This window comes from Diadema antillarum, unplaced genomic scaffold (genome assembly GCF_040938485.1).
Source record: "Diadema antillarum isolate AM-2024a unplaced genomic scaffold, OU_Dant_1.0 seq00001041_RagTag, whole genome shotgun sequence".
Lineage (NCBI taxonomy): Eukaryota > Metazoa > Echinodermata > Echinoidea > Diadematoida > Diadematidae > Diadema > Diadema antillarum.
Window position 1 is genome coordinate 162,886 of NW_027271872.1, and position 25,579 is coordinate 188,464.

Below are 25,579 nucleotides of genomic sequence, written 5' to 3' on the forward strand. Positions count from 1 at the left end.
TCACATGAACTCAGAACTTGAATTTCTTTTCATTTAAAGTGGCTATAAAAGTGATAGTCTATTGAGTGGTCTGAACAAGTCTTTAATAAGAAATACTGATGCATAATAAGCCAGGTCAAATATAAGAAGATGCAGAAAAAAAAAACCCAAACAGCTCCCCCCCCCCCCCCCCCCAAAAAAAAGAGTGGCCTCAGGTAAGTCGATATTTCATTGAAGTTGTACACAACAAGGACAGACGAGCCTTTTAATCAATCAAGTAAAACTTGTGTGTGATGGATCCACGAAGCCTTTAAGCAAAGGGGACAAAAATCTATCCATATGATTATTTTCTTTCAATCATGACTTTTTTTTAAAAGACTAAAGCAAACACAAAATAAAACTGTTTGTACTGTGGAATCTTTCATAATGCTTTGACTCTGCAAAAACCCATCTTCATACAGGTCTACCAGCTCACGTTTGACTTCAGTATCAAGGCTTTCAAAGGGATAGTACAGTATTGGTTGAGATGAGAATTTGGGCTTTTAAATTTTTGCAAGATACCAGAAAACACTTATGATATAGCACAGAGCATACCATTTTAAGAGCATTTCAAAGTTTATTTGATGAAAATCGGGTTTGTAATAACTGAAACATCCAAAAACAAAGTAAAACAAAGCGATCGTTACAAAGTGTGGGTTCCACACATTAGAATCGCTCTTTTTTGGATATCTCAGCCATTTCAAAACCAATTTTTATCAAATAAACATTGAATTTCTCATAGAATTGCATGCTCTTTCATATTTCGAATGAGATTTCTTATCATCTCACCTAAAAATGTTAGAAACCTGAAATTAGGTCTCAACCAGTACTGTACAGTCCCTTTAACAACAAAAAAGAAAGAAAGAAAGGGAACCTAATGACCTTCAAAATCTGACAAACAAATCACACACAGGTAACCTAACACCCGACCACAGCACACATGTACTAACCAACAAATATTTCTGCTTGCAAAAGAACAATGATTTGTGCCAATCGTGGACAAATGCATACTGTAAGAAAAGACTGCATTACACCAGATGCTATATCGCTGTAACTCACACAGCTGGGTCATATCAGCTCACGGCAGTGAAGCAGAGCGACTTACATCAAAGTGATCTTGGGGAATGTCCGCAAAACCAGAATTTGTAGTCGCAGGCGGAACCAGAAGAATGGCACAGTAAATAACTGTGACATCCATAACTTTTTTTTAGGTATCACTCAAGTTTGTGTGCAAACATAATCTCGCAAAATCTTTTAAGGGTATTATTCTCTGAATATTCATGGAAGAGGTGTGAGAACATGACATTAAATGATATGTCGTGGATTTTAATATAGAGAAATTGTAGATTTAGCAGAGAGTGTTACTAAAAACGCAAACGTTGCACAAACAAAAATGCTTCACAAGTGATATAAAAGTCAAAAGACTCAAGTTTGATACTTCCGGGGAAACAAAAACAAAGCTTGATGTTATTGTAGATGACTCAAAATATAGACATATACAGCAGGTCACACTCTGAACATTGGGACCGCAGCACCTTAAAGAGATAGTATAATTTTGGTTGAGATGGGGGATTCAAATTTGAACTTTTTGTTAGATACACTATGTAATTAGAAACCACTTATGAAATATTAAAGAGCATACAATTCTAAGAGGTACTCAAAGTTTATTTGATGAAAATCAGTTCTGAAATTGTTGAGATAACCAAAGGCAAAGTAAAACAAAAAGTCCTTGATAATAAACGGTGAGTCCCACCTTTTACATGAATCAGGAATACTTTGTTTTTAGATATCTCAGCCATTTCAATACCAATTTTCATCAAATAAATTTGGAATTCCTCTTAGAAGTGTATGCTCTTTCATATTTTAGAAGAGATTCTCATTATCTCACAAAAAAGAAGTTGAATACCTGAGGCTCCATCTCAACCAAAACTACACCATTCCTTTAAATGTGAACATCCTCTTCACTGGTTTGTTTTCATCGATAATTTCCTTTCAGGGCAAAATTCCTTAGTCTTTCACTGAATCACAACTGTCAAGAAGAACTTCAACTCTCATTTGGTGATTTGGTTGGATTCTCGTACATTGTATAATCACTCAAGACAAATTTGCTTCCATAACTTCCCACACACTACCCTACAAAGTGACAACAAACATACACACGTCAAGGTACATGTAATGAAGACAAGTTAGTCGCACCTCGCTTTACTTGACCCGCACTGATAACATTTAGGAGAGGGAAAAAAAAGGTAACTACACAGTTCTCCCAATCTTAAACTTGATTTATTAAAATCCATTTTCACTTCTTACTTAATTCAAAGCTGGCAGATGAGAAAAATACACATTTCTTCAATATGCACTGAACTGCTATTGAACAGAAAATTTGTCAAGTGTCACTGCACGTACAGTTCGACCTAGCTCTTATCTAGACGTGTCAGGGCCGGTGCTCATCCAGACAGGGGATTTGGCCAGATATGGGAGACTCGATGTTTAATACACGCGGCTGCCTACCCAATGGTACCTTGATAATGTAACCTATTGCAGGTGGCGTGCACTGAAACTCTTTCTTTGCTATCAGCACAAAATTTGGGGGTAGTGAATGCCTGAATGCATGCTTATAGATGAAAATTTGATGTGAATGTATGTTAATTATGTTGGGAATAATATGCAATTCATGTGAGTTTGTGTTGGAATTTTGTTTGAGTTTGAAATCCCCCTTTTCCCCGCAATCATTAGATTGGAAAAAAAAAATCACGGCAAGATCGCATCCGGATAGTAGAGAGATCAAGATAAAGGAAGGCCAGATAAGAGAGGTCATTTGAACTATAGGCCTATGGGTAACACAGTACAATTTGTTTGAAATCGGTTGACTCTTAAGTATACAATGCAGTACTTCAACAGCTGTATCTGCTATGAAACTCAAAGAGAGTAAACTCACAGGTTGATTACACTTCACAGAGTTTGACCTGGGCCCCATTCATTAAAAAAACTAAACTAAACTAAACAAAACAAAACAAACAAACAAACAAAAATGCCATGATGCCAACTCTTGCTGCAATGACAAGCGTCATGAAGAATCCTGCTCCCTGATTGGCTGTTGCACGATGAGAAGTTGTCATTCTGGTGAGAATTGCTAATATTATACACTTTTATAAAATGGGTTCAAGAATGTAGCCAATTGGAAGCGCTGAAATGAGTCACGTGTGCGTGCATTATTTTCTTCAGGTAAGCACTAAGAAGAGTCTCTCTTCCACCTCCCTGGCCTGACGTACGTCACAATGTTTTACACTAGCAGTGCGCACTCAATCAGTTGTTACAAGTGCGTAACGCGCTACTATACGCGCTGTCAATCCTGTAAACAACTTCTAGTTCGGGCCGCGGGCTGCCACAACAGCCGGCGGCCTTTCTTGTGCATAACAGTACGTGGCGTACGTATACTCTTATACGTACGTACAGTACTTATCAGTGTGCGGGATTTCCGAGTGCGACGTGCGTAAATGTTTGGGACGAACATCTTCGGACATCTTGACTTTTGAGCGAGTGCTACATGTAGCTGACTGGTATTGACCCACAAAGGTACGTGAATAATGCTGTTAGTTTTCGACCCATTTTATAAAACTAATGATGCACAGGATTATTTCGTGGCGTTAGTGAAGGTGCGGCTCACTCTCGAGTATTGACAACGGTTGCAAACATGCACTCGGCTGCGCCTCGTGCATGTCGCAACATTGTCAATACTCTCGAGCGCGCCGCACCTTCACTAACACACTCTATCCTGTGCATCATTAGTATAGTAACACCTTTGATGAAACGGGGATAAGGACTGACATGGTTACAACTTCTACAAACTTTAGGGAACAATTTGACACCACCGGCGGTCATACAGACAATACATTACTTTGGGGGCCCACAGCATTTAACTCTCTCACTACCATTTGGAAGATGTCTGCACACAACGTCAATATCACCTGGCAGTTGAGGTCCCAAGAAGCTTTTAAAGACTTTACTCATATTGTCTACCAACTTAAAGCCATTGCAACTACATCTCTGTACAGCAAAAATAAATGCAGGGCCCTCAAGGATTTAGGCTGCACCTTTACTAGTTTGAGTTACTGTAAATAAGTAAAAATTTTGACACAAGTCATTTTTAACGATCAGCCAGATAAGATGAATTTTGCACGTTTATCAATTTTGCCGATGGTCGCGACAATTGAGTGAGCACCTCAAACAGATTACCGGTGCACGAGGCCAATGAGTTGCACGGTATTGTTTGCCGACTTGCAGCCTTCACAACTATACAACAACAATAAATATAGGGTCCTCACAGATTTTGGCACAACCATATTACAATTGTCATTTGAGTTACTGCAGGGGAGGTGCGGAAGTGGAAATTTTCACGCAAGTAATTTTTTTATACTTGGCCAGATTTGTATTCAATTTTTTTTTTAATTTCATGAATGGTCTCCATAATTTAGCAACACTTCAAACAGCTCACAGATGTGTGGGGCTAATGATGAACATCCAGTCAGCCACTCTTGAAAAATCTTTACGAGTACTGTGAGCACTGATGTACATTGTAAGACAGCAAGCAGACATTTTTCTTTTTCTCATTCTAAAATCATACATGTAGCATGGCTGCTGCCATCACTATGCAGTTAAGTAGGATTCTTTGTACTGTCATGCTCTGATTACAGCATGATCAAAATTGCAAATACGTCATAATTTAGACGGGAAATTCATCAAAGCGCTTTCCATTGCTGCACTCTGTTGTGTTTCCCACTCATCTGCAAAGATTCTATTAAAAGGATGCATCTATAACAAAATAGAATACAAGTAACAAACATACTACAATCCATCACACCACCCTGTTTACACTGCGATGATGGATATTAACTTTCTGTAAGCTATCATACAATTGTACATATACCCATCTACACAAACATGGATGAATTTCCAGCAACCATGTCTTTTATCATTTTGTCTTTTCTGTTTGTTGTTGTTGGTTTTTTTTACTGACCAGAGGGAATTACAATCATGGAAGTAGCGTGTAGATAATGAACATTATGGCCAAAATTCACAAAAGTAATTTTGATTTGCCCATGGATTTCTGTAGTTTTCTACTGCGTAATTGCATATCAACATCGCATATGTACTCCCAACAAACATCAAATAATGAGCGTGTGCTGACATGCACATGAAAAGTACTTGTACAATGTGTACATATTTTGCCATTGTTTATTTTGTGAAGTCCGCTTAACCCATGGGTTTGATTTAAACCACCTTTGTGAATTTAAGTTAATGAAAGTTTGAAACAGTAAAAGCACAGAACTTTTTCACTTCTCTTACAGTCATATGTACAAAATATTCACACATTTTGGTAGGCTAGCTACATTGATTATTCACACTTATTTTACACCATGTACATTGTACAACATGAAAATTCTAACTTGCAAGGGTTTTTCACGTCTAACCTTCATTTCTCATAATTCCACATAATCAGTACAAGAGTTTAGCCAATGATACTTTTTTTTGTACACACTATAAAAATAAGTTAAAAGTGTTTGTACATTACCCGCATTTAGATTGGCTCTGAAAAGTAGTTTACACTTTGATATTACAAAATTAGGGAATGAGCAGTACATAAGCAAACAAGCTTTTAAAGTGTATCTTTGGCCAAAAAAAATTTTTGATATGTGAAACTGAAAGAGACACATTTCAGTAATCCATTGCACCATCTTTCAGAGAAAATGGGTCATTAATTAGTGAAATAATGCATCTCAAAGTTTCCAAACACACTGTGTCTGGGAGATTCAGGGACCGCTGTGGTTCCGTAACCCAGTGCAAACAATAGGATTTGCTGTAGTCTTGCCTCCCAGACCCATTGTGTTTAGAAACTTTCAGACGCATTATTTCACTAATTAATGACCCATTTTCTCTGAAAGTTGGTGCAATGGACTCCTGAAATGTGTCTCTTTCACATATCTAAAAAATTTTTTGGGCAAAGATACACTTTAATGATTTCACTTCGAAATAGAGTGTGTCTAAATATTGGTCATAGTTTATATTTTCTTAGGAGATCTAGTCCATCATCAGCACATAATTTAAGAGTAATGACCTAATCATAATTTGTGTTGGTGCTCCAACAAAGATAAAGTCTATGTGTGTCCAATGAGTGATGATACATCTTCAACATTAATAAAACAACATCAGAATTCTGTAAAATTAATAACATGTCAAACTACACACATTTATATTCATGAAATGCTGATGAAAACATTGAAAATTGAAATTGAGAATTGAAATTGAAAATTGACACTGACAATTGAAGTATAGCTTGGATACTCAAATACATTTCATTTTTTCAAAATCTACACCCGATTTATTCAAAATGATGGCAGAACACAGAATCATACAAGAAATTTTGTCTTCAGGGTCAGATATCAGTGACATCAATGTCTAAATCACTATCGCCATTCGTGTCTCGCTTCTGAGGAGATTCCTTCGAATCACTCTTCGCTTGAACCCTACTCTTTTTCTTCTCCGCATCGTCTGCATTGAAAGGATTGCGACAACCCTTGCACTTGCATTTGCCGCAACCTTTTTCCTCCATGTAGCATGGACAGCGATTTCCACAGCAGGTGTTCAACCCGGGGTGCCGGTTCCACGTCCCGCAGCGACATCCCGAAATGGGCGGGAGAGATTTGCCAGCTTTCAGCAACTTTGCTCGGTGGCCAGATATCACCAGGGACAATTTCTTCGGTGTGTCAGGTCCCAACTCAGACTCTGTTGGGCTCAGATCCCCATTGGTCAACTTCTCCTTTGTGCTTGGCTCCTCCCGTGGCTCCTCCTCCTTTGGTTCTTCCTTCGGTTCCTCCTTCTGTTCCTTCTCTTTTATAGCAGTCTCCTTTGCGCTAGAGATTTGCTTGTCTTTCCGCGACTCATCTTTGTGACTTTTGTGCCTCCTCTTCTTCCTTTCACTGCTGCTGCGGCTGCTACGGCTGCGGCTACCCGAACCATGCCTCGATTTCTCTCCGTCAAGCTTTCGTTGCTTGTCCTTGTCGCGCTTCTTTTTCTTCTTCTTTGCTTTGCTCTTGTGGTCTCCACTGTGGTGCTTCCTTTTAAGCTTTACTCTGGAACTGTCCGAGCCCGAAACTGATGTACTGCAGAAGGAATGATGATTATCACCAGTATCCTGATGATCTGGGCTATCCAGCCCATTACTAAGGCCATCAAGTCGCGTGGGTGATCCCACTTCCGGGTTACCCGATCCGCTGACGCCCGACGGTGCAGGGGATCCCCCGTCCCCCAGGCCAGTGGAATCACTATCCCGCTGGCGCTGGCGTTGCCCACGACGGCGGCGCGGTGACTTTGAATTGTTGGCTCGCGTCTTATCGTGTGAATTCGCCTTAGCCAGTATATCGAGGATATTGAGGGTTTTATCGGTGCCCATGACGTTCGCGCTCTCGTGCGTGGCGTTGATCGCCATTCCCTCCTGAAGAATGGTCAAAGTGCTGTTGGATTCACCGTTCGCACCTACGAGGCTGCGTGCGATGGGTGTGGCAGCGATATATTCGCATAACTTTTTGTAGCAGGAGAGTAGTATTCTGAGCTGCAAAACGTCAGCGAATTTCGCGTAGTCCTTGCACCAGCTACAAGATGGTTTTAAGAGCATTTTACCCCCGACACAAGTCCGACAAACGAAATGCTGACAGTTGGAATCCGTCGGTCCCTGAGGGTCGTCGAGAAGAGCTCCACACACACAGCATGACAAAGACTGGCGTAGATAGGGCAACAAGCGATAAAGATCTGCCCAAGATTCACAGTTTTCAAAGTCTGCCTGCAAAATGTATCGGCACGTTGATACATAAAGTGTGGTTGCATTCATATCTATTGTGAATGTGTCCGAAAAATAAGTCGGTAAATTATTATAGTTTAGTTTTTTCTGCAAATCCCGCCAGATCACGACCTCAGCTGAAGCGACGCATACCAGAAAAAGCTGTAAATCGATGTTTACCGGTGCTATTGACGTCACTTATGTGAACTTTGACATGCTGACCTTTCTCAAATGATCATTTCATCGAATGATTCAGACTATAATTTGGGGTTTTAATTAAATGCTAGCAAAAAATGGTGAATATATGTCTATTACAGTTTGTATCCTTGAAGAAAAATACATTATACAACGAGAAAAAGTAGAAAAGATGAAATGGTGACTGGTGCCCCGGAAGTAAAAGTTTAACTATTCGTTAGTCGCGAAATGGCGAGTGCACGCGTAGCTGCCGTCTGTTCCACGATTAGAAATGGCATTTTGCTGTCAAAATGGCCAGCAGTTGCTCAGAGGCAATACTGTTCTGTGTCCGAGATGACAAAAGTCATTGAGAGAATTGATGAAAAGCGGCAAAGGGCCTTGCAAGGTGGCGGCCAACATAGGATCCAAGCTCAACACAAGAGGGTAACGTTTGCTCAGTCCCGTCCATTATGAAAATTGTTAGTGATGCCACAGCCTGCGCTAGCGCTCCGCCTGCAGCTGCGTGATGATTCTAGAGGACAGATAGGGTACAGGGTGGTCCACAACTTGAAATTTTAGCATGTTGCAAGCTCAGAATCTGAGAATATTGCAGAAATTGAATAGCGCGGAGCGCACACGATGAGTACGTAGTACGCAATATTTTGCAGCTTATCTCTCTTTCGAGTCTTTGTGCTGCTTAGTTGTACATGTACATTCATTGATTCAATGTTCTCTCTCATGTTTTGCACACAAATATCTAAGTACCAGGTGGTTTGGTGTTTCTTATGTTATGCGGGAAGGGGAATTTCCCCTTTTAATCGACCCTTTCCTCCCTCATTCCCCCCCCCCCCATCAGTTTTTTTTTTTTTTTTTTTTTTTTTTGATTTCCCAAATGTTGATTCCATCAAATATGCATACTGTAGTTATGGGTAAACTCGGCCTAGCGGGTAAAGTCGGCCGCCAGCGCGCACAGTACATAAAATTGTACTGTGCGCGCTGGCGGCCGACTTTACCCGCTAGGCCGAGTTTACCCATAACTACGGTATACGAGATATCTCAATTTCAACCTTAAAAAGGCAAAAGCTCCATCGGAAGGAAAGGGTGGAGATAACACTCGCCCACGCCTTCTCCCTGCTCGCCCGCCCCTCCCCCCCCCCTTCCGCCATGCATAGAAGTAGACTGTGGCTATACCCAGATCGCTTTATTTCAATTCTAAAAACGCAAAAGCTCCGCGAGCGGGAGGGGGAATCCCCCTTCCCCTAAGCTCTACATCACTAGACTTTATACATACACACAGAGGGTGCACATTCGGAATAAGAGCTAAATTCCGTGGATCTAGCTAGACAGAATGAAGCGCATTTTCATTTCACCCGGGTTGCAGAGTGGATAGCTGAGTGAGAGCGAGTGAGTAGCAAATTGTATTAAAACTACCCTCCCATTTGTTTATGTTTTTTAGTCCATTCTTTGTCAGTCACAGCAGCGCGGTGCCAGGCAGTGGCATGTATGAATTCTGGTAATTGTATTCATCGTCATTTAGAAGTAGAACTCTACACAAAAGAGTAAATTTATAAAACAAAGATATAATGAATTTTCTTGACTTGTATTTTACCTGATGATCCAGGTTGGTTGCTGCATCATTGTAAATTATTTTTACATACATACATTGTAATGCAAGCTGGCCATAATAATTAGACAACAATGCTGTTTGTTGGTGGCCAGAGTAGAAGTAAATTGACAATATTTTGCATAAACATGATAATGATATGTCTAATTTCAAACTCGAGGTTGCTGTGCTGTGGAATGTCATTCAATTCTCACAATACAGGATCACAATCGACCATTTTGTCAAGATCTGCAATATCTTGTCCCCACTTTTAATTATGTTCAGAAATTAAGAAGCAGGATTTAATACCAAATTGACTTAACCACCATGTAAAAATGAAGTGATATTCACGGTTCACCACCAAAATATGCGAAATTTATTACATATGTTGCATGCAATGTCCACCTTCCAGATGCTAGACCAAAATAGAATCTCCTCTGATTTGTTTTTGCAGGGCAAATTGACAGCACGGGAAAGAGTTCAGCTGTTGCTGGATCCAGATTCTTTCATCGAGTATGACATGTTTGCAGAACACAGGTGTTCAGACTTCGGCATGGATGCTGATGACAAAAAGGTTCACATTTTTAATATGTTTGTTCACAGCAGGGAGGTGCTAGAGAAGGAGAGACAACTACTGCTCTCCTTTGAAGTCATGCGCGGCACCTCCTAGAAGTTATGCGTTCAACTATAGGTGTTACCCATGTGCTTTGACAAAAGAGAGCATCAATGATCGTGACTAGCGCTCTCACATCTAGAAATACTTGCTCCTACTGCAATTCGCTCTCTCTTTCAATGTGATGACAACAATGAATTTGTGTACCTTGAATTGGAGCAGCGAATCAAAATGCAGTGTAAAACTGACAATTTTAACAGCAAATAGTTTAAAAACACGCTGGAACACGCTTTAGCGGAATACTTCGTTTGAAAGATCAAAATATCCCAGATTAAAAGATAGAAAACTAACATGCGGAAGTGTGCGCATTATAGAAAAATATTAGGTTTTTAAGAGGGCCTAATTTCCATTTCATTTCGATTTACGCATTACAAAGAAACTAGAAATACATGTTTATAATAGTGAATTCTTTCTTAAACTATTCTAAATCAATTTGAGTATTTCATTTAAAATTTTAAAGCTTGTAATTCAACGAAAGGTGAAATTCGTTCTTCGTCTCCGAACTTCGTCTTCAACTAGAGCGGTGCCGAGCATGACTTCAAAGCGTAGTGCAATGCTAGACATCCCATTGTAACGCCTTGAACCTAAACATGTGTTTGCACGAATTACGAAGAGTTGCCACTCCATCTCTGTAACACCTCCCTGTTCACAGTTCTGTACCCAAGCCATTTGTGCATACCATGCCCGATGGTAGAGAGGATAAGAATTTTAATTTTCTAAAGATAAAAGAAAGAGCTGTATGAAATATGCATTCTTAGAGTATCTGCAGAATATCTCATACATTACAGCAATGGAGCTGCATGTACAGTATGTGAAGAGCGTGGAAAGGCATATGACCATGTGCATGAGTGAACAGTATGATGCACAATTTTCTGGAATGTTTCGGAAACATACTGTATTTCTTATGTTAAATGATGTCGGATAAACAGTCTACAGAAGGATGTATCAATGTTGCTATATGTACATGTTATGAGGTATTGATGTTTATGTGATACCATGTGGCTTTCAAAAATGAAAGTTATCATGTTTGCCCTCGGAACCAAAAGTCATTTTGTTTATCAAAGCAGCAATAATAATGATATAAGAATGATAGAATCAACGAAAAACAGAAACCAATGTAGACCTGTAATAAAAATGTACACAATCGAGGTTTAGTACTGATAATAGGAATAATAATGATAATAACAACTAGACACAATTTGTCTAGCTGCTGCCAAAAAAAAATAAATGTAATTCTCCAAATCTTGATTATCCCTCTCTACTATCTATCTAACCAAACAAGATCATATTTGAACACACTTGCATATATTCATATAAATTCTATTTTCATTGCTGACCCCTGTGTAGTTTCCAGGAGATGGTGTTGTCACCGGTCATGGCCTCATCAACGGGAGGGTCACTTACGTCTTCAGTCAGGTACGTATGTCCTGTTGACCTGTTGAGGACGGACTGATTTTGCTACAACATGCATTTCCCATAGACACTTACCCGAGTATACTCGGAACTCGTCCTCAATGGGTGGTTAACCTAGCAGTTTAGAAATATGTACAGTCAAACCTGCCTTAGCAGCCACCTGTTTATAGTGGCCACCAGCCATATACCCCCACTGAAAATAAGACATACCCCCCCGAAAAGCCATGTTAAAGAATCTGTCTATAACAGTTTGACTGTATATGGAACGGTGTAGATTTTTGATGTCCTGCACCTTTACATATTTTTATGCCTCCGCCACGAAGTGGTGCCGGAGGCATTATGTTTTCGGGTTGTCCGTCCGTCCGTACGTCCGTACGTACGTCTGTACGTCCGTACGTCCGTCCGTCCGCTTTCGTTTACGCGATAACTTCAGTAATATTTACTGGAATTTTACCAAACTTGGTCCAAGTATGAAGTATGATGGGGCAATTATTTGATTAGGTTTTGGGTGAAATCAGCTAAAGGTCAAAGGTCAAGGTCAGATCATGAAATTGTATCTGTTTAGGCGATAACTCAAGACTGTATGGAGCAAATTTCACCAAACTTTGTTGGAGGATGATGTATGATGGGACAATTACTTGATTAGTTTTTCAGTGAAATCGGACAGAGGTCAAAGGTCAAAGATCAGGGTCAAATCCTGAAATGTATCTGTTTACGTGATAACTCAAAACTGGATGAAGCAGCTTTCACCAAACTTGGTCCAAGGATGATGTATGATGAAACAATTAGTTGAGTAGATTTTAGTGACATTGGCAAGAGGTCAAAGGTCAAAAGGTCAAGGTCAAATGCTACAAATGTTGCAATTTCCCCCATATCTATGCAATGCCCAAAGGTATTTTCTTGAAACTTGGTGTGGACATGTACTACTGCGTAAAGATTCTCCAGAGAGAGTTTAATGTCATAAGGTCAAAGGTCAAAAGGTCAAAGGTTAGGTGAAAATGTTGCAATATCACTTTTCTCGCAAATGGTTCAATGTATCTTCGTGGAACTTGGTACATACGCATGTACTGACTGGCAGGGATTATCTAGGGAATTTAGGGGTCATGGGTCAATAGTCAGGAGTCAAAGGTCAAGGTCAACTCCTCAAAATTTTACTATTTCCCTCATATACTAGTATATGCAATGCTTGCATTATTAGTTTCAAAACTTAATACAATCATACATTACCTAATGGAGATTCTCTGGGAAATTTCCAGCCAGAAGGTCAAAGGTCAAAGGTTAAGGGTCAAAGGCCAGGTTTCAATGCCCCCCCCCCCAAAAAAAAAAAAAATGAAAATAAATAGATAAAAATAAAAATCTATTTTGTGCTGTCATTACACCCTTTCTTCATACCTTGGAAATTACTCAATGCATAAACTTATAAAAAGGTCTGTTAGAATTCAAGTAAAAATTCTCAATTCCCCAAATATGTATACCTGCACTCTTAGAAAATTATAGCAAACCCAGTTCAAGACATTTCTGACAAACCTGTCATTTCAATATTTTGCCAGTTATTTGAAACTGTCATGGATCACACATTGTGAAGACATTGCACTATACGCCTATTGGGAGAATCATGCATTATGGTGGAGGCATCAGTCGCCATAGCGACATTTCTAGTTTACAAATTACTTCTTCACCCTGAATGGGAAAGTTATGTTTTCTTGCTCAAATGACAGCTGTTATTTAAGCATTTAAGAAATTAAAGTTTATAGAATGGAGTTTTCCAGAATAGACTATGTGCGTGCATCCTCTCTAAGTGTGGTAATCAGGTGTGTGTCTTCTGTCAGAAAATGTGTATACCGGTAGCAGGCATAACAAAGTAAAGGTGATAATATTACGAGTAAGCAGCTAGAAATCCTTTTGTAACACAAACAGATACTTGTATTTTCTTTTTGTCTCATCAGTGGTCAAATCGTATGTCTTTAGTGAGATAATCATCTTATTGTGAAAGAAATGGATGATATATGTCTTCTCTACTTTTCATAATTTTTGTCATCATTTATCACTTTTTCAGATGTATCACATATTTTGCGTATTCAAAATATGTGATACTTTTCAGCTGACTTTGTTTAATAAACAAGTTTATTTCCTCATTGTATCACTACAAAGGCTAGACCTCAATATCTAAAATGGGGGTGAACAAGCTATTCAAAATTTACTTCTATTGTAACAGTATTCAGAATCTGTTGGGAATTTTTTTTTGTGATACACCAGTTATCATCTAGGATGCTTGCAATAAAAGATCATTCATTCCATGATGTTAACTTTGATATGATTGCTCAATTAAAAGATGTGCATTGTGTGTGTGTGTGTGTGTGTGTGTATGTATGTGTATGTGTATGTATGTGTGTGTTTTGATGGTTTTCCATACCAAAAAGCAGGGTTTCGTATTAACTCTCTTGTACCACTGTCACCTCTAGGATTTCACAGTACATGGGGGATCCCTGTCCAGTGCTCATGCCCAGAAGATTTGCAAGGTCATGGACCAGGCCATGCAAGTGGGGGCGCCAGTCATCGGCCTCAACGATTCCGGTGGAGCTCGCATCCAAGAGGGCGTGGAATCTCTGGCAGGCTACGCCGACATTTTCCAGGTAATCCATTTTGAACTCTTGCAATATCAAGTTCATTTCGGGTTGTGATACAGTGAAGTCCCGTTATAACGAAGTCCTCGGGACCGGCAGTTTTCTTTTGTTCGGTATAACGGGAGTGCACTGTACGTGTACTGTGTACACTGGTATTTCCTCAAATTTGTAAAGCTGTGCAGAAATGCATAATTACACAACATGCAGAAGCCCTGCCATTATCGCTCAGTACTGCACTAAACCAGTTTACTAGCACACATAGATTTTGTGAATACCGTACCTTTATACATAAGGTCATTAATGAGGTCTGCCCAACATGGCAACAACTAATGCATGCAAATTCGACTCAAAGTATTGAAATACATTGAATTGCGCAGGTGGACGGAATGATGTGCTATAGGGTCCACGGAAAAGAAAAATATCCTTAAATGTTAAAACAAGTAAGCTGGTCGATTTGTGGTGCAAAACTGCTTGTGTGCAATACAGGAAAACATTACCACATGTTTTTGAATTATGAAGTTAAATGGTATTCTGCTTCTTTCCCTAATGCATATCCTACTTGATACATGTTTTCACCCTTCCTGAAGACTAATGTTTTAAGTCAGTGGGTATTGTGAATTACCTCCATTGCTTGAATAAACACTTGCAGTATATTCAAGTTTGCACAGCTCAATAAAGTTAGTATTCAGCGAAAAAAGCAGACAAGAGGGCTGATCGTATCATATTGCACAAATGGCAGTTGTAATAATGATGATGATAATAATAATAATGATAATGCTAATAATGATAATAATAATAATAAGAAGAATAGTAGTAGTAGTAGTGGTAGTAGTAGTAGTAGTAGTAGTAATAATAATAATAATAATGCTATAATCATAATAGTAGTAATAGTAGTAGAAGTAGTAGTAGTAGTAGTAGTAATAATAATAATAATAATAATAATAATAATGCTATAATCATAATAGTAGTAGTAGTAGTAGTAGTAGTAGTAGTAGTAGTAGTAGTAGTAATAATAATAATCATCATCATAATCATCATCATCATCATAATACAACTTAAATTGCGCCAAGTCCATTACCCCAGTCACTGGAATGTGTGTGTTACATAAAGGGCAGGCGGGCTAGTCCTTTCGGACCCTCTAAGGCAAGTGCTCTACTAGTAGTTTCATATTTGACGTTTTGCTCGGCAGAGAAATGTGATGTCCTCAGGAGTTGTGCCACAGATCTCCCTGATCATGGGACCCTGCGCTGGTAAGTGGAGAATTGAGGCAGTGGTTGTTATGGTTATTGACTGTCAAAATATGAAAAAGATGCATCCGATAAATTGTTGAGATAGATGGAGGAATGGCAACTTAGATGGATGGAGATATAGATAGATGAATGAATGGAAAACATCAGAGAGAGAAAGGAATAGAAGAGAGATTAATGTATGTGTTGTTTGATTGATTGATGTAGTTTTCGACAAACATAGGTCTGTAGTCTCAAAGAGACCAAACAAATTTCTTTGTCAGTTTTATCTGAAATACCTACTTACCGTCATGTGTATTTTGAGCATATGGGTACCTGTTCCCCAAGTGATTTTTTTTTTTTACTTTAATCAAAAGTTAAGATTAACCTTTCCTAAATTGCTAACATTTGTCTCTATTTCTCCTCCCAGGTGGCGCCGTTTACTCTCCCGCTCTCACAGATTTCACCTTCATGGTGAAGGTAAGTTAACATTTGTAGCTCTTCAACTTCTGATGTAAAGTCTTTAAATGGTCAAAGTGTTCATCAAATGTGCAAACTACATAATTTGTGTTAATATAGCTGAAAAAGAAAATCGTAGAAAACAATATTTCATTGATCATATGGGAAGGGGAGAGGGAGGGAGTTGAATACTTAACAGTATGGAATGTTAGTTTTTTTGTTTAATTTGTTTTTTCAGTAAATGTAGCACACTCAAAGAGGAAATAGAATATAAAGCTAAAGTGAAATTGGCGTAATGTGTGTGGAAGGAGGGAGTGAGAAACAGTGTGATTTAAAAAAAAAGAATTGTTAGAGGGTCCAAATAATACAAACTTAAGAATTGAATGGCAGCTGAGGGTTTCACAAATGATAATTTGTCAGAGATTTTAAAGAGGACCCTGTTAAATTTTATCTCACTGTGTTTGTCAGAAGAATAATATTGTGATTTTTTTCCTCAATATTTAGGATACCTCGTACCTGTTCATCACTGGACCTGATGTTGTAAAGGTAAGGAGTTATACATAGGACCTTCTAATTCCACCTGCTACTCCCATCATAAAATTTTATTCTATGAGAGAGAGGAAGAGCATTAATACTGCTTGTGCATGTCCTGACATCACAGATCACATTGATAGATCAGTATTTTATGTCCATATTACAAATCTCTCCTAAAACATGCAAATTTGTGCTGTATTGCAAATTCAGTAACCGCTTACCTGTCTGCACCTCATCAGGTACATTTTTTTTTTCAAACACGTGATGCAAATCAACAAATCAGGCTCCACACGTTTGAAGCAAAGCTTGAATGATCCAAATTCATGAGATTCTTCCGTCAATTCTTTTTTTTTTAACTGCAACTGATTATTTATTGTTTATGTTGGTGTATGGCAATCTGTCAGCTAGTTGCAATATATAAAAAAATAGAGCTTGAATTAGTTCAAACAATGTGGCAGCACTGGAACTAAGCCAGACAAGAAGAAAAGAACAATCACAACACTTTATGTTGCCAGGTTTTGTTTTACTGAAATGCTGAAAAACACTGTTCTGCTTTGCAATTCCTCCACTTCTATATTCTTGTTTCTGATGTACAGCAAGTCCTTGAGGTTTGATAAATTATTTCAATTGATAGATTGGTAAGGAAAAATGCGACAAATAAAAGCAAGCATTGCACTCTGCCAACTTGGTGCAAGCTGTGTTGTAAATACCTGTATTCATGCACCCCTTGCAGAATTTTTATGATGATTTTTTTTTTCGTTTCCGGAGGAGGGAGAGGAATGACATTTCGTTTGTTAATTTACTTACCTGCTTCTGTGTTGGGTTCATCTTTATCTTCTGATAGTGCATTTTGTATCGAGAAAGGATTTCATTTTGGTGCACATTATTTCATGATTGTGGTCTATTTCAGGCTGTCACGCAAGAAGATGTCACATATGAGCAGCTGGGAGGGGCCAAGACTCACACATCAGTCTCAGGTGAGCTTTATACAGAGAGAAGAGAGAAAAAACAAACAAACAAACAAACAATCAAAGTGATTAGTGTGTGGCAGAGAGAGAGAAAAAGAAAGTACTGAATTGTGTTGCAGTGCTTCTTAGCAGACAATACCATACTGCTCATAGAGGTCTGGCCTATCCTAGATATTTCTTTTGGACAGATAGGCTGTCAAGTTCTGTAAAGCAAGATATTTTGCGGCATGAAATTTTTGCAAATTGGAGCCGACAGCCTTTTTCGTGGTGTAAAATTTTGCGAATTGCCACTGGCATTCAATGCATTTGGTGTAGACAGAACTTTCATGTGCATTTTAATTTTGTGAATCTTTGCTGCCGCAAAATTCATGAAATTAAAATGCATGCAAAACTTCTTGTTTTACAGTACTGTGTACTCAAAGTCATGTGTAAAACGTTTTGTGTCATGATTCTGCTTTTATAATTTTGAGAGAGGCAGTATTCTCCATCTTCAAGATGGCAGTTGCTGTAACAAGTCCCCATACACTTTCATGGCATCAGTCTCAGTCGATCAATGGATGAGAATGTGTAGTACGTAGATTGTTGTTGCATTGAAAATGTCAGATACTGTCAGATGAGTGATCATCGTGTAATGTTCGTTAGGATGTGGGTGTCTCTGTAACATTTCTCAATGTCAGCAGTATGGTTCTCAAGAGAAAGAGCTCTTGAGGCACCCACATCCCATGTGCACATGACTGGGAAATGGTCATTCTCTTGTGTTTATATTTGACAATATTTGCATCTGTTGAAAGGTTACACAACATTTGCCCTGCGACAATTGCTCCGGTCTTATTTCTCCAAGGACTCCAGGTTAGGGTTAGAGTTGTGATAGGGTTCTAGGTTTGGTTTGATGTGAGGATTAGGATTAGAGTTAGGGTTTTGTTTCTAAGTAGGTTTCATGTTTGGCTTAACATCCATCAGAGCTGTTGTCTTAGGAGCAAATGTCATGGAACCATGTGGAAAACAGATGAACTACTATGTATAATGAACCTTTTCACAATACTCTTTGTTGTGTGTGTTGTAAGTGAGTATTACACGATATTGCTTCTGCCCACAGGTGTCGCCCACGGCGCCTTCGAGAACGACATCGACGCCCTGAACCAGATGAGGCGACTCTTCAACTATCTTCCCCTCAGCAACCAGGACGCGTCTCCCGTCATCCAATGTGACGATCCTCGGTGAGTCAACCCCTCCCCCGCTGACAATTCTGAACTTGCCCATTTACATTTGAGCCAATGATAGATGTTGTAAACACAGGAATTTTTGCAGTACATTTATTTTCAAGTATTTCATGCTACTTCTGGCTAGCACAAATTCTAAAACCCACAAAAGTATTTTCACAATTTTCACTGCTCATTTTTAATTGGTTGACTGTTGCGCAAGACAAATTCAACAACCTGCAAATATGTTTTTGAGCCGCTCAGCACGAAACATTTCCGGTAATCATGTGAAAATATTGACGTTTACAGTAGATGGAACAGCTGTAGTCATGTAAGGGTTAGGAAGAAATGTAATCTCTCGGCAGTGTAGAAAGGTGACCCTTTTTCGTGTACCCCTCCAAAGCACAAAACTCCTGGGTGACCCGTAATTACTTGTACAGTTTTTTTTATTTGATGCCATTTTTACAAGTCTACTTTGTCACCTTCGCTTGCTTGCCCATATTAGTGATCGCCTTGTACCCATCCTGGATGACCTGGTTCCCTTGGAGTCCAACAAACCGTACAGCATGAAAGATGTCATCCTGGCAGTAAGTAAAACAGGATTCATTCTTGTCATGTGACCACAGCAGGGCTGCCAAGTCTCGTTGATTCTGCAGGAGGCTCCCTGGCAACTTTTATTCATTTATTTATTACCCCCGCCAAGGAAGGAGGTCATGTGATCATTGGCGTTGGTTTGTCTGTTCGCAAAGTAACTCAAAAAGTTGTAAACAGATTTGAACAAAACTTGCGGAAAAAGTCGATAATGACACAAGAAAGAGATGATTAAATTTTGGTAGTGATCCGGGAATTTTTATGGAATTTTGGAAGGATTTTTTTTCGTCTCTTGGCATGATAGATTCCTTATTTTACAAAGACCGTTTAGATGAGCCAAGGAAGCTTGTGGAATCAGATACCAGTCGATGTTGAAGGGAATCAACTGAATGGAGGATGAGGATGTGTGGAATACACACAGATACCTTTGTGCTGATGTCCTAAAAGACAGAGATATTAGGGAGCTTTAGATTTTAGACGTGGGGACGTTCAGAGGGAAAAAACATGTTCTGAGCATGCGCAAAAGAGAACGTCAAGTTGATCTATTTTTAGCTTGCGTCGCCTGAGTTTTTCACCATGCATACTGGGCTATTTTTACGTTCGCACAGTTTGCAACGTAGAGAACTACTTCATGCACTGATCATATGGGGGCGCGATTTTATTTTTTATACGTTGCGTCCCAGCGTAATCAAAAGCTACTTTTCAACGCGAAGCAGGGGAGAGGAGAACGTCCAGCGCACTCGTCGTCTCAAACGTCCGCGCGTCAAAATCTAAAGCTCCCTATTGATCAGGGGGAGGGGGAGTTGGAAGATGGCAGACATTAACTTTTTAGGTCACAAAGATATGCAAAACAGTCACACACAGATAGACTGACAGGTATGTACACACACATTTTTAGAATAAATTGTTGTTTTTCATCCAATTTATACAACATTACACAATTATATGAAAGTAGATGAGCCTTTTGTTTTTCTGTTTGGCATAGGCTGAGGCAGCACTCTTTTCAAGTCCTTGAGGCAAGGTTGTTGATTACACATTCCTGGGCCAAACACCTTGACTCTTGAAGATACTTCAACATTTCAAATGTTTCCTGTGTTTTATAGTCATCTCAAGAGCATATTTAAAGCTGCTGAAGTAACTTGGTTTTTTTTTTCACAGACCGTAGATAACAGGGACTTTTTTGAGATCATGCCAGCATACGCCAAGAACATCCTCGTTGGCTTCGCACGGATGAATGGTCGCACCGTGGGAATCGTTGGCAACGAACCGAAAGTTGCCTCAGGTAAGATTATGTCATCACCCTAACCAGCAGTTTGCCATTTTTGTCACCGAAAAAATATTTGTTTATCAAGTCCTGCAGATTGTGACTTATTCTCACTCTAAACAAAGAACATTTCTGATTGCAACCAAGGTGAATTTTATTGTCAAAGTAGCAAAAGTCCATCTTTTGTCACCTCCTACGATAATCAATAAGAACAAGACATTTGTTAAACTATCATCCATCTCCACTCTCTCTTCAGTGAATACGTAAATGATTAAGCAATCAATTTTAAATGAATTGATAAATAAATAAATGAATAAATAGATAGTGAGATAAATAAATGAACAGATAAAGAGATAAATATATAAATACATTAATAAATTATGAATGAATTAATAATAAATAAACAAATACTATATGACCAGATTTTTCATATTAAAAACAAAACAAAAAATATTTGATGTGAGTAACCTTCAGTCATTATAGCATAAGAACTGCTTGAAATCCAGCTGCATTATCTCAAGTAATAAGTCTTGTTCTTGCTTGTCTCAGTTCCTGTTGTCAAAGATTTCTGTCACATTGCCATATGAAATCATGATAATGTCTTAGTCACATTTTTAAAGACATTTGAGGCCAATGTGTCACTCACTCAGCTGGCTGTATTATGCTCCATTGCAGGCTGCCTTGACATCAACTCGTCGGTAAAGGGCGCCCGCTTTGTGAGGTTCTGCGATGCCTTCAACATCCCTCTCATCACATTTGTGGATGTGCCCGGATTTTTACCGGGTAAGACAGTAACACAAGAGAACAGAGGCATATTGCGATTTCAGTTCAGTCGTGTGGAGTGACGTGTCACCACAAACCAGACAGATGGTTGAAACGCCGCTATGTTCTCTTTTGTTCTTTGCTGTTTTATGTGTTTTTGTTTTTTGCCATTCATAGAAGCACATAACACAAAAAATATTTTTCATAATAATGCATGTAGGTCAAATTGTTTGCAATCATGTATGTGTGCTGTATCATATCTTCAAAGCAGATGCTGCCATGCTTATTGCTGTTTTGCACATAGAAGCTGAAATCTCTCCTATTTCTGGCCAACATCAAGGCAGAAAAATGTTAGGTAAAATAAAATGAGAAAAGAAATGTGTCTCAATTGAATGAATAGCCGCGGTCTCACTTGCAAAACCTCTCAAAGTATAAGTTCTCAAAGTTTTGCTAGTGTGACCACGACTAAGAAGGACCTAGAAAGGCCCTTTCCTGTTGAGAATAATTAGTCTTGTGGATTTTGTTGTGTCATATCATGATATTTTTGCAATTTTTGAAATTCAAATTGCTATATTTTTTGTGGATCCAATATGTAAGAGTAGGAGGAAAATGAAGAAGATTCAAATATTTAGAAAAGATGGAGCAGAGCTCATATTTCAAAGTTCGTAGTTCAAAGTTCAAAATTGAAGTATTATTATGCTCGGTCGATATCTATCCCTAGGAACCAGTCAGGAGTATGGAGGCATCATTAGACACGGAGCCAAGCTTCTGTATGCTTACGCCGAGGCCACAGTACCAAAGATTACCGTCATCACAAGAAAGGTGAGCACTGCGGTACTATGGATAAAGCTCTTGTTTTAGCTGGACTTTCTTGAGACCAAGATTTTACTGGGAAAAGGAGGAAAGAAACCCAAATTAATGTGTTGATTGAGTGAATACAGCAATGTTGGTAGAACTCATCAGCAAAGTTTGACGAAAATCGGACAATCGGTCAAAAAGTTATAAATGTTCTGGTGCTGCCATCACTGGATAAGAAGAGTATAAGAGTTTGTGATATCACTGCAGAGTACTGTAAAAGTGATAATTTTCGCGGTGTTCAAATTTTCGCGCATTTTGCACAACCAGAAACTAGCGCGAAGATAAAAGCACACAAATATTTTTGCTTGCCATATGTTCTCGGTCGTGATGTCTTGCTTCTGCGGAATTAACAACATGCGAAACTCTTCTTACCTGGCCAAGCGCGAAAAATTAGTCGTGCGAAAATATCCACTTTTACAGTAGTAATATAAAAAATATGTTCATAAAGACATTCCACAAAAGTTCATGAAGAATACACATTCCTTTGACTCGTTACTGACATGTTCAGGGTAATATTATTGCCCCTGCTTTCTGAAAGAGGTAAGTCAATGACTCTTTCATTTCAATAGAATATTGAAATTTCCTCTTTCTTGTAGGCCTACGGAGGAGCATATGATGTGATGAGCTCAAAGCATCTGAGAGGAGACATCAACTACGCCTGGCCAACTGCTGAGGTGGCCGTCATGGGGGCTGCTGTAAGTAATACTCTATTAATGCACAGTAGCTAGCACATTCTGAGCCCAAATAGTGTGCAGTGAGCAAGAAGAACCCCTGGATAATTTATACCACGTCAAGGTTGGCAAGACTGAGTGCAGTATATCCAGGTGGCGAATCAAGCACAAAGTGCATCATTTTGGCCCATGAATACAAAAGCAAACGTGCATTATTTGTTTTATAAAATTTCTGCCTCCTACTGAGTTGCCCCAACAAAAAGCAGATGAATGAATAATTGAATTGATGCCAAATGTAATATACCTGAACTCTAGCGAGTGTAGGTACAGTGCATTTGATATGGTCTGCTTTCTGCGCTCCCATGCTAAGGATGCTACAGTGCCGTCCCCTGCATGTCATGTGACCCGATTTCAACCAATCAGAACATTTTAAGAAGTTGTATAAAATTGTGTGCTTCATATCAGGTGAGAATGGGGAAATGGTGTGCGCACTTTAATAGTGCATTTTGTTTGTGTGATTGTGCATTTGTCACCTTGCTGAGACAGCAGTACATGGACCTGATGTTTCTGATGTTATACGTACCATTCACATGACTTGTAAGCCTTGTTGGTGATCTATGCAATTTCTTTTGTATCCTTGATAGGGTGTTTCACCTTTCTATACATTCGGCTTCTCCAATATTTCAATGCGTAATTGTATGCATAATCAGTTATCCAACTATTCACCTTTTCCACTGTAAAAGATATTCAGAAATCCAAATACAGTATTACAATATCTTTGAACAAATGTAGACGTACAGTAGTGTACATGAGAGTGTAGTTGCACTATACAAGTATGCTCACTGCTTACGTATTTGTGTCATCATTGGTTGATTGACTATCTGCAAACACCGGAATCCCATTCCACAGGCAGACACAAATGCTGCGTATATTTCTCAATAGGATGTTGTCGTCCAGTGTGTGTGTGTGTGAATCAGGGGAAAGTGATCCCTATGTGATTTCTTTCTCATTGCCTGCATTTGCAGGGAGCAGTGAAGATCATTTTCCGTGATGGCCAGGAAGCGGCTGAGAGGGAACGAGAGTACATTGACAAGTTTGCCAACCCCTTCCCCGCTGCCACGAGAGGTAAGTGACAAAAGAGCTCTGAGACTCTGTCCTCTGCATGTATCAGTAGAGTATGTATTTACACTTGATGCTGTGTTCCTACTGTTATGTGATATGCTACACACACCTTTAGCAGCTGATCCTGGAATTTTTGTTCATGTCTCTCACAGTATGCACCACAAATGAAACTGTGGTCTTAAATAAGGGGTAATCATGGTGATCTTTTCAGGTCTTGAGGTCCGTTGTGGCAATTGCATTGATCATAGAAAAGTTTTGGACAGTTCAAAAATGTTCTGTGATCAATGCAATTGCCAAGACTGACCCCAAGATATAATAAGATTTGATGAGATCACCATGATTACTCCATGATTCACGATTAGGACAATGATTTCATTCGTGGTGCAAATTGTGACAGGACAGTGGGAACCCAGCATAAGACACTGGAGAACATGCATGCTGTGGACTTTGTTCAGAATTAACAGCCTTTTAGTTCTCATTTGATGTTATTATCATGATGGATACATGACTTATTTGGTGGACGAAACAGACAATGACAAACTCATGATGCATTATAAGTTTCCCTCGCAAGGCAGTTCTTGAATAAATTGTGAGTTATGTTGCTGTTTTTTGCAACCGTAGAAAGAAGTATGACATTTCTAGAGAATTCGTCCAAAGGATATTTATTTAAAAAGTTCATATATTGGATTAAATTACCTTTGCACTAGGGAAACTGAAGATATTTAAGTTTTCATTGGTTGGTATATATTTTGTTCCACATACACCCTTTGATTTAGCATCTTCTTCTTTTCTGTCTTTGGTGTTATTAACAGAGAAATAAGTTTTTCCATGGCTCTCATTGTCTTTTCTTCAATTTCGCTCCATTTCCAGGGTTTGTTGATGACATCATTCCCCCCAACGTGACCCGGAAGCGAATCTGCCGCGACCTCGACCTTTTGGCAAGCAAGGTCCAGAGCAACCCGCCCAAGAAACACGCCAACATGCCACTTTGATGATAAGGCTAGATAAAGCAGTCGGTGAAACAGCAGAAAGTTCAGGGCACAAAAAAATGAATACTATTTCAGGTTTGGGATTTGAGGTGTGATGTCTAAACTGTTGGCATAATGCTAACAGTGAATAGGGATTGGATTGCAGGCATGTAGATCTAGGGGAATCCTAATATATGTGAATGATAATGCAGTCGACATCGGTTGTCAAGGAGACCATCCAGCCATTGTCTGGGAAGGGATGGAGGAAACAGAATCAGTGAACACCAGGTCTTCTAGAAGCTTCTGAAACAAATTGTGTGAATGTGTCACATTGTTTTTCATTCAGTGAAATTTTCCTCCTTCCATCTTTTGAAAGACTTGTTTGCATTCAGTGACTGGTAAACTGCCTGTCTTGAAGAAATATTTGTCTCAATTGCACAACAATTTATATAGAGGATGCTTATTTTATGATGATCTTGTATTCTGAAATAAGGCAAACAGAATAATAGGAAAGGCTCCCCAGAGTCTTAAGCGAGTTTAAGCCTTTAGCCTTTAGAACTTCCTCTGTTATTCAACCAAGTTTTTCATGCGAGGTCATTATGCTAAGAAAATAATTTTGCT

General features: G+C 39.0%; 2 protein-coding genes across 2 annotated transcripts; one reads left to right on the plus strand and one right to left on the minus strand.

The window, feature by feature from the left end:
- Nucleotides 1-6,380: 6,380 nt before the first annotated feature.
- Nucleotides 6,381-7,991, minus strand: LOC139742992 (uncharacterized). The gene has a single exon (XM_071653499.1). The coding sequence runs from the start codon at nt 7,898-7,900 to the stop codon at nt 6,449-6,451; it is 1,452 nt and encodes a 483-aa protein (XP_071509600.1). The 5' UTR covers nt 7,901-7,991; the 3' UTR covers nt 6,381-6,448.
- A 281-nt stretch (nt 7,992-8,272) lies between these two features.
- LOC139742993 (propionyl-CoA carboxylase beta chain, mitochondrial-like) lies at nt 8,273-25,022 on the plus strand. Its single transcript, XM_071653500.1, has 16 exons — nt 8,273-8,467; nt 10,081-10,200; nt 11,647-11,715; nt 14,175-14,345; nt 15,526-15,586; nt 15,993-16,042; nt 16,526-16,567; nt 17,466-17,532; nt 18,620-18,740; nt 19,228-19,309; nt 20,472-20,595; nt 21,253-21,360; nt 22,061-22,161; nt 22,794-22,892; nt 23,894-23,993; nt 24,861-25,022. Exons 1-16 carry the CDS (start codon nt 8,273-8,275, stop codon nt 24,980-24,982), a joined length of 1,632 nt encoding a protein of 543 aa, XP_071509601.1. The 3' UTR covers nt 24,983-25,022.
- Nucleotides 25,023-25,579: the final 557 nt, after the last annotated feature.

Coding starts and splice junctions, on each gene's coding strand:
- LOC139742992 (XM_071653499.1), bottom strand. CDS start 7,900: ATGAATGCAACCACACTTTATGTATCAACGTGCCGATACATTTTGCAG.
- LOC139742993 (XM_071653500.1), top strand. CDS start 8,273: ATGGCGAGTGCACGCGTAGCTGCCGTCTGTTCCACGATTAGAAATGGC. Junction 17,533..18,619: donor GACTCACACATCAGTCTCAG/GTGAGCTTTATA, acceptor TTCTGCCCACAG/GTGTCGCCCACGGCGCCTTC. Junction 20,596..21,252: donor CGAACCGAAAGTTGCCTCAG/GTAAGATTATGT, acceptor GCTCCATTGCAG/GCTGCCTTGACATCAACTCG.